At 40.0% G+C, this 16,131-nt stretch overlaps 1 protein-coding gene across 1 annotated transcript in view; it reads left to right on the top strand.

The window, feature by feature from the left end:
* Nucleotides 1-16,131, top strand: part of APOB (apolipoprotein B) — a 54,179-nt gene that overhangs the window by 15,698 nt on the left and 22,350 nt on the right. Inside the window, exons 9-23 of the mRNA XM_061622690.1 lie at nucleotides 211-433; nucleotides 2,300-2,527; nucleotides 3,317-3,434; nucleotides 3,540-3,686; nucleotides 4,032-4,243; nucleotides 5,046-5,286; nucleotides 6,047-6,223; nucleotides 7,138-7,329; nucleotides 7,891-8,058; nucleotides 8,949-9,160; nucleotides 9,987-10,169; nucleotides 12,051-12,172; nucleotides 12,840-13,050; nucleotides 14,367-14,542; nucleotides 15,120-15,307. Of these exons, the coding sequence (XP_061478674.1) occupies nucleotides 211-433; nucleotides 2,300-2,527; nucleotides 3,317-3,434; nucleotides 3,540-3,686; nucleotides 4,032-4,243; nucleotides 5,046-5,286; nucleotides 6,047-6,223; nucleotides 7,138-7,329; nucleotides 7,891-8,058; nucleotides 8,949-9,160; nucleotides 9,987-10,169; nucleotides 12,051-12,172; nucleotides 12,840-13,050; nucleotides 14,367-14,542; nucleotides 15,120-15,307 (2,798 nt within the window). The remainder of the gene's footprint in view (nucleotides 1-210; nucleotides 434-2,299; nucleotides 2,528-3,316; nucleotides 3,435-3,539; nucleotides 3,687-4,031; nucleotides 4,244-5,045; nucleotides 5,287-6,046; nucleotides 6,224-7,137; nucleotides 7,330-7,890; nucleotides 8,059-8,948; nucleotides 9,161-9,986; nucleotides 10,170-12,050; nucleotides 12,173-12,839; nucleotides 13,051-14,366; nucleotides 14,543-15,119; nucleotides 15,308-16,131) is intronic.

Here is a 16,131-nt window from a genome sequence, read left to right as displayed (position 1 = left end):
TTTCAGGGGAACACAGGGTTCTGCGGTAGGTACAGTGGGTCAGTGAAAGTTGGTTGCCCTGTGCAAGTGCTTTTCACTAGTACAAAGCCACCATTGGATGTGACCCAATGACAGCAGGTTTATCTTTTGCAAGGCATTTTTTGGGGGGGGGGAACAGGATATCCCCAAGATGCAAATGTATGCTTCTAAAAATGTTGAATTTCTTTACAGTCAATGGCCTGATAAAGAGAGGACTGGCCTTGGAGGGCGTTGAGTCCAAATCCCACAGGCATGGTGACGCTGTTCTGAGAGTCCTTCAGGAATTGCAGAAACTGTCAACCTCCCAGCAGAATCAGAAAAGAGCCAGTCTCTTCTACAGATTTGTGAGTGGGCTGAGAGGTTTACATGAGAATACACTGGGTCCTTTGGTGCCAAAGATGATGGAAACTTCCAGGTATTTTATCAACAGGAACTGAATAAATATGGTAGTGAACGCAAATAGACGGCACACTGGATGTTCAGCCACAAGCCTGATAACAAAACAGCCAAAGCCAACAGTTTGGGTGTTGCAATGGAAAGACAGATGTTGCAAGTGTGTGTCACGGGGAATTGTTGGAGAAGGAATATTGGCAAATGTTTTTCTCAGGGACACCATAGGCAGTCATGAAGCTTTGATCTTAATAAATGTAAACGTACTGCCTTCAAGTCGATTCCGACTTATGGCGACCCTATGAATAGGGTTTTCATGGTAAGCGGTATTCAGAGGGGGTTTACTATTGCCTTCCTCTGAGGCTGAGAGGCAGTGACTGGCCCAAGGTCAGCCAGTGAGTTTCATGGCTGTGTGGGGATTTGAACTCTGGTCTCCCAGGTCGTAGTCCAACACCTTAACCACTACGCCACACTGGCTCTCTCAATCTTAATAAGATATCCTAATTTACTTTCAGTTGGCAACTATCTATCGATTAGCAAATATAATGCTATAATACAGAATGAAGCCTTACTTCTTACTATCAAAATTCAGGCAGCAGTGTTCAAAGCGCTTCACATACAGGCCTGTCAGGTACATTAGTGTTATTATTCCTGTATTGCAGAGTGGGTGGGTGGGTGAGGAACTGAAACTGATAGAGATTATTTTGCCTAGGCCATGTAGTAAGTTTATGTCAGAGGGGCAATTCAAATTGGGGACTTCCTGATTTGTAGCTCAGTCTCTTTGGCTGCATTCCAGCTCCCCTTTGCAACAGGCTGGGGAGGGTTGGATTAAGTGAAGGGACACCTCCACCCAGCACTGTCTGCTTCCACTGGTGCAGTGCTCCCCATTCTGCCCACCAAATGTATTAGCAGACTTTCCAAGGATAGCGAGGGGGAGAGGCTGTTAGGGGAAAGCATGCATAAAAATGAATCTATGAGTGAAAATGACATACAAAATTTGTATGATGAGAAATTGCTTGCAAACGTGCACATTAGTCAAAACCGCCTACAAAAATATGTTTATTAGGAGAAATTCTCACTAAAATGCTGGAGAATTTTCATGAGGATTTTTTTAAAAAAAAATGCAAATTGCTGCAGAAATGTGGAGGACTGAATTTAACATTGGAAAAATGAGAAACGAAGAGAACCGAAATTGGAAGATCTTTCAATCCCTCATCAAAATGAAGTTCAGTGAATAGTCCGGAGCCAATCACCATCTCTCAGCTGAGCCTGCCTTACAGAGTGTTATGAGAACAAAATGAGGAAATCCTATGTATACTTTCCATGAGCTTTTTGGAATCTCTGATGAATGAATACATAAAATCTTGCTGTTTCTGGGCAGCAGCTTCTTAGTGGTGATGGTGTTGCAACTGAAATGCCATCTTCATGGAGGCTTGCAATGCCACCTTACTGCCTAGCTTTAAAAACTCTTCTTTTTGTTGTTTACACAGGAAGTTTGAATTGGGGTGAACTTCTGTAAATGTTATTATAGTTGCTTCTGGTGCTCTATTGCACTGTTCTTCAACGTGTGTCCTCAGATGTTGATGGACTACAACTCCCATAATCCATGACCATTGACCGTGCTGTCTGGGAATGATGGTAGTTGTAGTCCAACAACATGCTCTATTGTATTATGATCTTTAGTGTGTGTGCATACAGCCATTGCTTTTTAATTTATCAGAGCATCTATATAAAACAATTGATATATGTTCTAAAAACTAAACAATAAACAAGGGCAGAAGTACTGGAAATAATTATATATAAATGGCTGTGTGTTGACAATACAGTGATGGTGCCATCATAAATATGCCTTTATATCAGCTTTGTGGTTTGTTTGTATTTTTCTCTTTAGTTCAATCACTATACAGGCTCTGACTCAGTGTGGTACCCCTGAGTGCTTTGGAGGTGTACTCCAGATACTGAGGACTGGCAATGTTGATCCTCTTGTGGCAGATGCCGTCACATACAGCTTGGCACTGCTGCCTTCACCATGCACCAAAAGGATACAGGAGATCCTTAAAATGGCCCAATATCACCCAAGCCGAGCTTCTTTTTATGCCTTGAGCCATGCCGTCAATAGGTATGTGACCACTGGGTGTTTTGTTGGGTTTTTTTATTTTTTGTTTCTTTGTTTACAGGGAAAGGACTTTTTAGGGATAAAATATCGATGCAGCATTGGTTAAAAGATGCTGTAATTAGGATAGCAGCCTTTTAACCAACTAATTGATCAACAGAGCAATCCTATGGTGGTGGGAGATTCCATGGTAGAGCTATCACCGCTTCTTAACCTCTGCTGGCTGCCATGGCTTTCTTTGCCTTTCTTCCCCACCCCACCCCACCCCACCCCACCCCTCTGCAGTCAACAGAATATACAAGCTCCATATACATGTACCATCTAAAAACAAGGAAAGTATGTTTTTCTCATCAGAACTGTTGTTTTAGTCATATACAGTTTTATGTATGCAGAATTGATGAATCAATTAAAACTTGTTGATGACTTTATTTGACATCAAATAAAGCAATCCAACATTAGTGCATATCGAATCAGATACTGCAAAAGAAAAGAAGAAAAGAGAAGCCTTTCTCAACATTGAGTCTCTTGATCTTAGATTAAAACTCCCATCACTTCTGGCCATTGGCCATGTTGGCTGAGGCTGATGGGAGAAAACATCAACAAATTCTCCATCTAAGTAAGCAAAATGCATGTCTGGTATAGAAAAAGATCTAAATGTGAGAAGTTAAGATGAACGGGGGGAGGGATGGTATATATATTTTTCATTACCTTGGGGAAAAATATTCTTGCAATAAACATCCTAGAGTTTTCCATGCAGCTTTTAAAGATCTTTGATGCAATCTTCCTACCCTCCAGATTCTACTATGAGAACATGAGAATGACAGATGAAATAAAAGATGTTGCCAATTTTATGACATCACTGATCAACAACAAATGCTCTGGGGATGATGAACTCACGTACCTGACCTTGAGGGTATTTTATTTGTAACAACATTGCATTATTTACTCTTTATTTCATGTCAATAGTGTATGGTTGGAGAAAACTCATTTTTAAAAACCTTTCTTATGTGATTCACAGGCCATTGGCAATATGGGAAAAGTGTTGGAAGATGCCAATCCCAGTGTGAAACATTCTATAAAAACTTGTATTAGAAGTAATGTTGCATCACCTGCAGTCCAGAAAGCAGCCATTCAGGCACTGAGGAAAATGAATATTAATGATGAGGTAAACACAATATATTGTGTCTTTGCCAGTCTTTCCCCCTATATTATGCTTTACTCTGTCAATCAGACAAATCCCATTTGGTTTCTAAGTAATAAGTATATGAACTTGTGTATACTGGCATCAGCTGATTCCAATTATATATTAAAAATAGGAAATGAATCAGATCACTCTCATATACAGTGATGATCTAGCTCAAAGAGTGTCACTCATTATTAAAACAGACTTTCGGTATAGAAACTGGCAAATTGAACCTCTGTTCAATGTTCAAACATCCTAAGCTAGAAATCAATTCATTTATAGTTGCCACTTTTGTTCTTTAACATTCCTATGTCCCTATTGCTATAGGACCAAGGAGCTCTGTTGAAGGTTTTCCAGGAGCCGTCTTTTCCCATTGATAATCGTCTGGCAGCTTATCTCATGCTGATGAGAAACCCTTCCTCATCTGACATTTCCAAGGTCATTAAAATTCTTTTAAAGGACAAGAACGAACAAGTGAAAAGCTTTGTAGCTTCCCACATTGCCAACATCTTAGACTCTGAAGAACCTTACACTGAAATGTAAGTAAAGTTGTTTTAGAATCTTTTGATGTGGCTTCAACATTTTGCCTTCATTTGAAATCCTGATCCCTTAGTTAATGGATATGTGAATAAATTTATTAAAGCAAGAATCCATAGAGTAAGAGCCTGCTTCTTGACCTTGACCTTGAGTGACCAGGCTGTCCCTGACCAAGCTGTGTGTGTGCTAGAGTGCCTCCCTACCCAGCCATGACATATTAAAAGGGACAGTGACATGAGTTGAATAATTTCAAAGCACACCTGGCAGGTGCCCTCCCTACACAAAATGTGATGACGTCCCAAGACCCTTTAGACAAACTCTGTCGTCTGTGGGGCTGCTAAATTAGAAATGAGACAGGCATATTGGAAGAAGAAGGGGGGAAATCAAACAAAATTGCAGGTACAGAAAAAATTGGCTTGTGGGCTGCCATTTAGCATTTGTTTTTCCCTCACTGGAACTGCAATATGGTGTGGCTTTTTCAAAATATGTTTCTATCACCAAACTCTTTTACATGGCAGAATTTGAGATTAGTTTTGTCATTTGGGGGCTTTGGAGCTAAACTGCTTTATTAAGAACATGCAGGAGATTTGAAGGCATTTGTGCGCTTCCTGCCGGTCCCATTGGCTTTTGCTGAACAAAGCCAATATACCACTAAGCCACTACATATAGATGTCTCCATAGAGATGTGAAGAACTTTATACTAAACAGAGGTTTTATACCAGAAACCTATCACAACTGAATTCTACATAAATATTGTCCAGAACTTGAACTAATAATTTTAACGCTCCGTCTCCATGTCATCAGGCTTAAAGGAAAAATTCAGGAGGCTCTTAAAGGAGCCCAGGTTCCAACAGTCAAGGATTTCCGAAGATTTTCACGAAATTATCAGGTCACTAAGAGCCTGTCAGTGCCGTGGTCCGATGGTCCTCTTTCAGGAAAACTGGAAGGAAATTTGCTGTTTGATTCAAGTAGCTATGTACCTAGAGAATCCATGCTAAAGACTACATTGCAGTTGTCTGGACTGACCCCTGTGGATGTTTTTGAGGTACAACAGCCTTCTCACCTTTTACTTCTTTCTTCTTTCTAATACTCACTTCAGTGCATTAAAACGTATGAGTTCTATATTATGTATTACTGTTTTATATATGTATGGTACTTTTCAACCAAAGGCCCTTAAAGCAGTGTACAAAGGTTAAAAATACAAAATAACAGTAGCATGATAAAATTACAAAACCACTGTGCACCCACGATATGTCAGCCATCAAAAGATTCAACAAATGGCAGAGTTTCAGTCATCAATTTGAGCAGGAATACAATTGCTAAATTAGTACCCACTGTCAATGGCTATTATACATGATGGCTATATCTTACCTTATCAAAGGCTGGGAACAACAGTGAAGGTGGGCTATTGTCCTCATGATCTGCTTGTAGGCTTCACACAGGCATCAGGCTGACCACAGTGGCCTTGGGCCTGATCCAGCAAGGCTTTTCTTATGTTCTTATCTTGCTAGCATCTTGATATCAGAAGACAAGGCCTAGTAATGCAGTCACGTAGCATAATAGCAGTGAACAACTAGCCGTACATTTGAAATCTCACAATTGAGGGGAAGCCAACTGAGTGACAGCATCACCCCAAGCCAGACCTAATGCTCCCTTGCTTGCTCATTCAAGCCTTTATGATTAGCCTTTTGCATTTGCAGCTTGTGTATATCATTTGCCCTCTCCAATTACCCTAGGATTCTCAAATAAAAACTGTTCTCTATTACTCACCTTACTTCATTGTTTTTTTCTTTCATTTTCATTAGATTGGCTTGGATGGGAAAAGCTTTGAGCCAACACTAGAAGCCATGTTTGGATCAAAAGGGTTTTTCCCTGACAGTGCCACCAGAGCTTTGTATTGGGTGGACGGCAAGGTACCTGATCGAGTTTCCCAAGTGCTCTTTGACTATTTCGGGTACTCCAAGAATGGAAGACAGGATGAGGTATACTACTGTTTTCTAGATGAAGCTTTGATTTTTAGAAATGAGACATAAGAGCCGCTGTAGAATATTTGACCAAATTTAGTAGGGTGCTCTAGCAGTGAACAATGTCGTGTGATTAGGCTGCATATGGAGCTGCTCTCAGAAATGAACTTTCATTTCATTCACAAAACATTGGTCATCTGGGTGCGCATATGAGGAACTTTGGGTACTGGGCAAAATATATTTGTTTTATTTATTTATTTATTCTTACATTTATATCCCACCCTTCCTCCAGGGAGCTCAAGGTGGGATACAAGCATGGTTCTCCCCCTCCCCATTTTATCCTCACAATAACCCTGTGAGGTAGGCTAAGAGTGACTGGCCCATGGTCACCTAGTGAGCTTCAAGGCCAAGCTGGTAAAATGTGCAGATGACACAAGAAGCTAAGGAAATGTCTTTCTTGATCAGAGTTGGTATAAGTACCTTTATTGTAGTCTGCATCTGTACTGGAATTATTTTTAATATGTTTTTAAATACATCTTATTGTTTTATTGCTTGTTGTTTGCTACCCTGGGCTCCTTTGGGAGGAAGAGTGGGATATAAATCTAATTTATTTATTAAATTTATTTGTCGCCTATCTGGCTGGTTATCCAGCCACTCTGAGTGACATACAGCATAAAAACATACAGATTATATTAGAGCATTAAAAATCTCAAACAATAATAATAAAACCTAACTCACCTAATTAAACAAACAAGCAAATAGTGTTCCCATACCAAGGTCCATTCTGGGCAGAGATCCCTTTTTTAGGAGAGATTGTGCATTCCATATGTGTATATACTGGCTTTGCTTGACATTAGAGTCTTCTGTGAACACAATGGTTTTGTTACAGCAGTTAATGTGTTTGTTGTTGCTTTTTCTTTAACATTTTTCAGGACATCATGAAAGGAATCATCCTTAATTTTGAGAAAATGTTCAAAGAAATTGCCACCAAAGAAACACCTGAAGCCAGAGCCTACCTCAGAATTCTTGGGGAAGAGCTGGGCTACTTGAAGCTCAGTGATTTTAAGCAACTAGGAAATCTCATTCTGAGAAGCTTTAAAACTCTGCAGACTATGCCTGAGAAGGTAGGACTTCAAAATGCCAAGAAATATTTTTGTGCAGTGCATTTTACCTTGCATATTTCTATCTCCTTCCTTAAAGGTGGCTTTCCCTCTTCACCTCCCCTGATCCTGAGTGGGGGCTCCATGCCTGCTGTTTGCATTGGAAGAAAAACTACCATTGGTGTGAACGGGAGCTATTCTTCCAAAGCAAACATCAAGCATTGGGCCTGATTGTATCAAGACTCTAGCAACAGAGTAATGATCCAGATTGTGCCCCCTACAGACACCCTCACACAGAGACACAGACATGTTTTTTAGAAAAATATTCATGCAATTGCTAATACTATACTCATCCCAGATTTTACTTTTATCCTGGAATTAGATCTGCACAAGCCTAACTGAAGAATACATTGAGAATGTTGTCTCTGTGTTGTTCTAACTGAAATACTTAAGTTAAATCAGATATTTGAAAGATTTTTAATTTTTTTTAAGCTTGCAGCAAGGTGCCACTTCCTTAAATATGATGATGCCACTCTTTGGGTAAAGTGTGTGATGCACATTTAAAAAATGCTTTCATTTTCACAGATCATCCAGGCCATCTCAAAGGGGACTGAGAACGATCTCTTTCTTCACTATATCTTCATGGACAATGAATTTGAGTTGCCAACAGGTGCAGGATTGCCACTAAAGGTCACTTTATCTGGAGTAGCCACTCCTGGAGCACAGGCTGGAGTGAAAATTTCACAAAAGAGTGTGAGTCTTAGGTGCCTGCAGGCTGATCTTAAAGCTGATTGTACAAGCTAGCAAGTAATGCTCATGATGTACTGTAGCTGCTAAGCTACCACAAAGCAGTGCATGATTTACAGGGGGTACAGTTTCCTCACTTTTGTATTGCTGCCTTAGCTATGATTTTTGGAAGGATATGGGGGAAAGGTGCAGTGATTTCACTAAAATTGGAGGAAGGAGATCAGGGCTTGGGGCTTCTGGATTTCCTTAAGGGCCCACTCATCTCCCCTCCCCACCAAATAATTCGAGCACTGTTACAAGGTCATAAAACAGAGCCACAATAAGGATGCAAGCAGCATTCAAGACTTACATTTATGGAAGTACTGGGCTTCAAGCTTTTGTTGTGTGTGGTGGTGGTGGTGGTGTCTGAGTTGCAGTTCCACATATTGAGGATGCACATCCACAAGTCAAACTGTGGAACTTCATAGGGAAGTGAGACAAGGACCCTTCCAGAGCATTAGCTCATACAGCATGTGCTCCATGTTCAATCCCTGGCATCTCTGGTTAAAAAGATCAGATAGGAGGTATTGGGAGAGACCTGTGCCTAAGACTCAGGAGATGAGCTGTCCCTCATAGTTGGTAATACTGGGGCAGCTGGACCAATGGCCTGGCTCATTTTGAAGCAGTTTCATATGTTTGCAGTAGATAATAAATAGAGTAATGCTAAACATGTCTATTCAGAAGTAAGTCCCATTGAGTTTATAGGATCGCACTTCCACTGATGTTACTGTACAATGCTAAGGACTGTGGGTGGTATCCAACAAAGGTGAAAGGAATTATTCTGATATTTATTATGCCAGTAGAAAGTGTTTCCATAAAAGAAATAAACATTTTGTGTTTTGTGTCTGTCCTTGTAGGTGCAAGCAGAATTGATTGTGAAACCATCTGTGGCAGTTGAGTTTGTAACTCATATAGGAGTGAACATCCCTGTGTTTGCTAGAAATGGCGTGCAGATGAACACCAATATATACCATGAGTCGGGAATTGAAGCCCATGTCGGGTTGAGAGCTGGACAACTTAAGGTCACCATTCCTGCACCAAAAATCCCAACCAAGCTCTTCAGTATCAGGTACTGTTTGGGTATCCAAGTTCCATAAGCATCTCCTTTTATTGTTCTTGAATTGTAAAAACTATGTTGTTTGGTCCATGCACACAGAAAAAAATAGCAGGGTGGTTCATGACAGATGCTCTGGGAGGTCACTGATTCATAGGGTCGCCATAAGGCATAATCGACTTGAAGACACATAACAACAACAACAAGGCTGATAATTCTGGATATATCCAGCAACAATTACTACAATCGCCGGGGCACTTTTCCAGCTGCTGCTTTCACAAAATTTGCTCCTGGCTATAAGCATAATCTGCTGATTCAGACATTCTTTTTCTCTATGTAAGAGTATTCCAAGCTGAAATGGATTGCAGGAATCAGCTTAAACGTTGGGGTTTCTACTATGTAATGGCTATATCTAGAAGTTTAAATTTCCCTGGTGATATAGCTAAATAGTGGAAGTAGTTTGGGGAATGCAGTTTAAGACTTTTGATAATGGTGTTCAGGACAGAATGGGAAGCTCTTTGAGTTCCTAGGATAAGGCTGCAAACCTACACTTACTTAACCTGGGAGTAAGCCAAGTTGAATATTGTGTGGGAGTTTCCTCCACATACACATGTACAGGTTTGCACTGTGAAAGTTATTGAACTTTTCTTTTTTCAAATAATAATAATAACAACAATAACAATAATAATCTGCTTGCCAGGGACAGCGCCACTGATTTCTGTTTAAATCACAATTGTCACATGTCCATTTTCACGTGCTCCTCTTTTTGCACTCTGCTTAATCTAAGGAGTCTAGTGAGTAGACATCAAAACAAAAAAACATATCCCCTTTTCTTTTGAAGCAATGTCTTGCACTTGGTCACCGCAACTCGAACTGAAGTGATTCCCCCTCTGATTGAGAACAGAGTGTCTCGGACATCTTGCACTCCTTTCTTTGCTGGTCTTAACTACTGTACCCGAGTAGAATACTCCAATGCCAGCTCGACAGAGGCAGCTCCTTACTATCCACTCACTGGGGAAACCAGGTAAGTTAGTCCATGTGGTTCTCTGTGTACAGGTCACATTTTCTGTCATGCCTTCTCTGCTGTCTCAGGTTAACCCAGATTCTGCACCAAGAGAAGATCAGCACTATGACTCTACAAAGCATGCAAAAGTCCATGTACCTGATTGCATAATTTATTTTGCATCTGGGAGCCACAGGAAGTTCTGCCTCTTGAATATCGGTACATCCTAGTTAGCACCTCCCCCAATGGCTGTGGAGGTTATGCCAGGCATTACACACACAGTTTGAAGTCCCTCTCCATGTTCCTGAGGGCTAGAAACTTTTTATATTAAAATAATGAAAATGGATATTCTTAGTATATTGAGTCTTTGTCAAATACTATATATTTACATGATGAAAGAATATTATCCTGACGACAAATGTTTTTATATTTTATAGTATGTGTGTCTGTGCGCATTATTGTATAGATGTTTTCTATCTGAGCCATCTTCTTTATTACTTTTTTTTTTCAACAGAAAGGTATTTATATTTTAATATAAAACAAACTAGTCATCTTTATAAGTTGTTTATGTCACTACCAGTATGTTGACTATAAGATAATTTTATAACGTGGGCAGAGCAATCCTAAGGGGAGGGAGGGGTGTAGATTCCATGGTAGAGAAATCACCCTACCAGGCTTATACCAGCCAGGGCAAAAGTTGGTGTGTGTGTTCATGTGTGCAGATTTTCTGCTTTTTATTTTTCCTCGCATGACACTAATGGGAGTCCTTTCTGGAGGTCTGTCAGGGTAACAAGCGGCTTTTAGATCTGGTGGATCTAAGGCCTCCCTCCCTCATGCCCCTGGAATGGCACATTGCCAGTAGAGCACCACCTGCGGTATAGCAACAGCAGTAGACCTTCTGTTGCTGCACCAGGAAGGCCTTTGCCCATGGAGTTGGCTAAGAGGGAGATCCACAACATCCAATAGCACTCAGGCTGACCTGTCCGGGAATTTAGGATTGCTCCAAAAGAAATTTAAAATGGTGTGACGGTGCCTCTAACCTGTGCCACTTCATACCTGTACAGTAAAGCAATTGGACATTCTGTCTTTGAACAAATGTGAAAGCTTCATTAAAATGGTATCAGATATCAGTTAAAGTGAGGAAGGGAAGAGATGAAAACGAATGCACGCTGAAAGCAAAAGACTCCAATATGGCAAAAATTCCCGTTTCATTACTATGTAACTATTTTATTTGGATGCAGCAGCTGGGATAAAGACATCTTAGCCATTCAATAGGAGATTTAGAGTTACAGGAAAAGCTAGAGAAACTTGAGGAATGTGATCTTTGTGAATTCTGACACAAATCGACGTGACTGACACCTCCGAGACTAATGGTACAGATTGGAAGTGAGTTTACTCACTGGCATGCACATTTCCCAAATGTTTCGATGTGGTTCTTCACCCAAGAAACATAGCAAATTACATTTTACGATGTGCGAAAAATGCACTTTAAATGCAAATTTGAATGCAAATGTCAGTGCAGATTTTGCAAATTAATGCAGAAATGGGATGGAACCAACTTACAGTTTAATAGACACATGCAAACGTGACATGAATTGGAAATAAGCTATCTGGGTAAGTGTAAGGTATTTGGGCTTGTAAGACTACATAGAAGGTCATTATACAATATACCCCAGATGCCATTGTCCATATTACCAACAGGAATCCTTAATAAAATTTCATATATTTCATGATAAGTTGGTGTCATTGTCAAATGCATCTTAATTTTTTTTTAAGTGCTATCATTAAATTGGGATCTATTTGACCTTAATATCAGATTAATAAAGTGCTTTCCACAAATGAACTATGATGGTATTCCATTATTTACAGTGACTGATAATATTTCCCTTTTGGCACAATTAGGTATGAAGTTGAACTACAGCCAACAGGGGAAGTAAAGGAATATACAGCAAGTGCTAATTATGAACTAAAGAAAGAGGAGGAAGACTTGGTTGACACCTTGAAATTCATTGCTCAAGCTGAAGGTAATAAGCGCTGCAATCAATGATGTATGCAAAGGTTGCAAAAGTAAGATTTGCAAAAGAATCCAAGTTTCTTCTCTGAAAAAAATCTCTATAGCAGCCATAGGCAAGTCGCTAGCTCTCTCTTGCCAACAAAGGATCAGGACATGCATCACTGGAAGCTTCAGCTGTTTTGATGAAATGGACACTTAGGCTGCAATCCAATATATGTCTACTTAGAAGTAAGCTCCATTGGGTTCCATGTAAGCATGTACTAGATTGCAGCCATAGTAAACAAAGCGTATTGGGGCCAGAGAGCAGTTTCACACATGTAATTTTATCACACAATGACTGAACCATCAGTGTGCCACTGTAGTTTTAATACCACAGACAGAACTTTTATAGTACCTGTGGCCAATGCTTTTAAGCTGAGCCAGTTTACATTGCCAGCTGCCAGTCATCAAGGATAAAGAGACTGAGTGATGTACATGCACAAGTGAATTAGCCCAGACATAAGTTGGAAAGTAAAAGTTGTTTTATAATTTAGAGCCAGGATTGAAAGGACTATTCAAGTTGCTTAACTGTATTTTCTTTAGTTCCTTGGGGCAATATTTTCAGTTGTCACTACTGCTTATGTGGCAATCTATAATAATTCTGTTTGTAAACTATTTGTTGTCATTGCCTCTTTCAGGTGCAAAACAATGTGAAGCCACATTGATCTTCAGGTACAATCGAGGCAAAAGGATTTTTACCAGTGATCTCCAGGTTCCTAGTTTCAACATTGATTTGGGTACCAACTTCAGAATTACTGATTATTCCACTCAGGAAAGGAGCACATACAGCTTTATCTTAGACATTAACAACAAGAAAATTCCTGAAGTTACTCTTACAGGACGCATAGGGTAATGCCACAACTTTTTATAATTTTTGCAGACATTGCCGTGTTAATTAGAGATGTTCAGAATTTTCTTCTCCAAATTTGGTAAAATACTTTGCCCCTTTGGAATTTCTAAGGTTTGATTTTTGCTAAACTGGGAGGCTTATCAGAATCCATCAGGTCCCTGAGCAATTGGAGATTACTGTGCAGATGCCTCTACATGCAGACGCATTCTGACATCTTACAGGCCTTTGCAAAGGATGTAAGTTGCATTGCATAGAATGATCTATCTCCACTGCTAACAATGCTGGTGGGGGGGAATATCTGTGCCCGATTTAGCAATGACATGATGGCTGGCATTGTACATTAGGGCTATGGCAGAAATGTCAACTGGAGGCAGTTTACAGTGATTCCTGAATGTTGCTGGTAATAGATAATGAACGCACAGAATATTTGCTTATTACAATTTTTGGATTCAAAGTGCAGCTTTGGTGGGACCATAATGGTTCCTGAAACCTTGCAAGTGCAAAATATTAACCCCTTTCCCTTCCTGTGCTCTGCTATTCTTTTTCTGGCATCATTTTTGGGGGGGAGGGGGGCTTTTGACTACTGTCACTCCTTCCTGGAGCAATCATATGAGTGATCCTCAGTCAGTGGGAGGGAATCGTTGATATCATGATATTATGTAGCCAAGCAGATACAGCTATGTAACAATGCAACCAAGGCAAAGAAAATGAACTCAGAGAGATAGCAATGCCTCATGGATTAGCACTGACCTCAGTCTGAATAGACTAATGTTTTCAGCCCGTTTTTACCCCATAAGAACTTGAAAAATTACCAAGGGGAGCAGTGATTTTCACCCCAAATGAAAATGTTTCTGAAAAGTGTCCATCTTTCAGTTGATAAAGAGAAGAGACATCAGGACAGTATGTCTGATAATGGCTCACAGTTTTTTAAAGAACAGTTTTACATCCATTTGTGTGGAAGGGGTCAGTGGAAAGTTTGTCTTTTAGTGGAGTACTTTGGAATAAATTTATTTACTACCTACTCTGCCTCCAACCATTTAAATTATTTTCAGTGGGGGAAAGTTAGCTTAAACAATGTTTGTAGAATCTGGGGCATTTCACTGTTTGAAGCCAAATATTATTTTTAGCTGCTGAATACATTAAACAGATAGGAATAAATTGCACTTATAGACGCTCTGGGTCTGGATTAAGATTAACTGTTGTCACTCACTTTCCACTCATTCTTAATACTGAAATTAAAGAACCAACTGTGATAAAAACATTAACCAACACATGATAGTCATGTTTATGAACTTTTTTTGTTACATTCTTCCAGATACAGCACCGGGAGAGAGTCAGCAGTGGAAGCTTCAATCTCTATTCCTCGCCTGCAGACGCAAGCAAAAACAGATGTATTACTGCTACAGTCACTTAATGGGATGACTTTCCAGATTGACTCTTCAGCTACAACTTATGGCTCCTCGATTTCAGAGAGAATTGTCTTGAGATATGGTAGGATCATTTGTCAACAAAGAAGACCTTCATCAACACAAAAAATAGCCCTCTGCAATTGTTTGATCCAAAGTGTGGTAAAGAATCAGGATTCCACTCATCACACCCCAAATCTTGGGGTATCCATTCACCAGACTTATACAATTGCATATTGACCTACACATACAGAACCCAAAGCATGCAGGCCAGGACTGCGCATCATGTACATCATAAAATCAGAATGTTTGGATCATACAATTTCCCCTATGGGGAAGGGGCATAACTCAGTGGTAGAGCATCTGCTTTCCATTCAAAGGTGCCAGATTCAATCCCTGGCATGTCCAGGTAGGAAAGATGTCTGCCTGGGACCCTGGAGGGCTCAGTGTAGGCAATATTGAATTAGATGGACCAATGGTCTTACTCAATCTATAAGTCAGTGTAAATTTATATGCTTTGGGCTCCGCCCCAGTTCCCCCCCCACGTCAGATTGAATGTCTCTATAGGGTGTGTGTGTGTATGCGTGTGTGTGTGTTTCAACTTTGCAAACTGGACTCCATGCAAAGTAGTATGATGTCATTTGTCATGATTTTTTTTTTAGATAATGAGAAGATTGAAGTGCAGTGGAATTCAGGCACAAGTGCGGCCCTGAAGAAAATGTCAGCCACCATACCTGTAGACTTTGCAGATTACTCAAAGGCTTTGCAGAAGCATGCCAATCAGCTGTTGGACCACCAAGTAGCCAATACAGATATGACACTCCGGCATATTGTTTCACACCTTATAGTAGTAAGTAGGCTTTGACAGATAAGTCAAAAACACTCCTGTTCAATTGCTGTTAATCATACTCATGAGAGATAATGGATGTAGATGTAACTGATTCCAATGAGATCTATTCATTTCAGTACATTGAGCAGAATACACATTAAAACTGGTGGCAGATGAGGTGGGACAAAGAAAAGTAATTTGTGGGTGGCGCGGGGAATGGAAGCAGGACTATGTTTTGACCAGTGGCAAAACCAGAAACACATAAAAACATAAGCTAATGAAAAAGTAACATCAACTGTGTACTTGAAAACTAAGTTTTTAAGATGCATTTGTAAAACACTGTATATGTATACCCAAAATGGTGGGGGGGGTGCACCCGCGTATGTACATGTGTGCATGCTTGTGTGATAAACACAGTTTTAAACTATGTATCAGGTATGTATCTGTGACAAAGAGCTGGGATTGTTGAGGGGAAACAAGTACATAAGGACTGGGTTGGGGAAGGAAGAAGCAATGCAGAAGCTAGGGATGTAAGAAGGCATTTCCAACCTGCATTTGTCACAATCAGCGCTGTTTCCATTGTGCTGCAGCTTGGTTTTTAGCAAATACTACATTATTTATCCACTACATAAGTTATGAAAATTACATAACTATTTACATAACTTACATTAATCTCAATGTAATATCAAAACAGTCATCAATTGCATATCATTTACGGACTTAGAAGACAACAAAAATGTGAATGAATACCAATCTTATTCACTTCACTGATTTCCGTTGCTAGCCACAGAGTAGGTAAACTGCAGCAATTTCTGCTTTCTTCTCCATTTTCATCAGAATTCTCC

This window comes from Rhineura floridana, chromosome 4 (genome assembly GCF_030035675.1).
Source record: "Rhineura floridana isolate rRhiFlo1 chromosome 4, rRhiFlo1.hap2, whole genome shotgun sequence".
NCBI lineage: Eukaryota > Metazoa > Chordata > Lepidosauria > Squamata > Rhineuridae > Rhineura > Rhineura floridana.
Note: the sequence above shows the minus strand (reverse complement) of the source record. Positions and strands in the feature narration are given on the sequence as shown.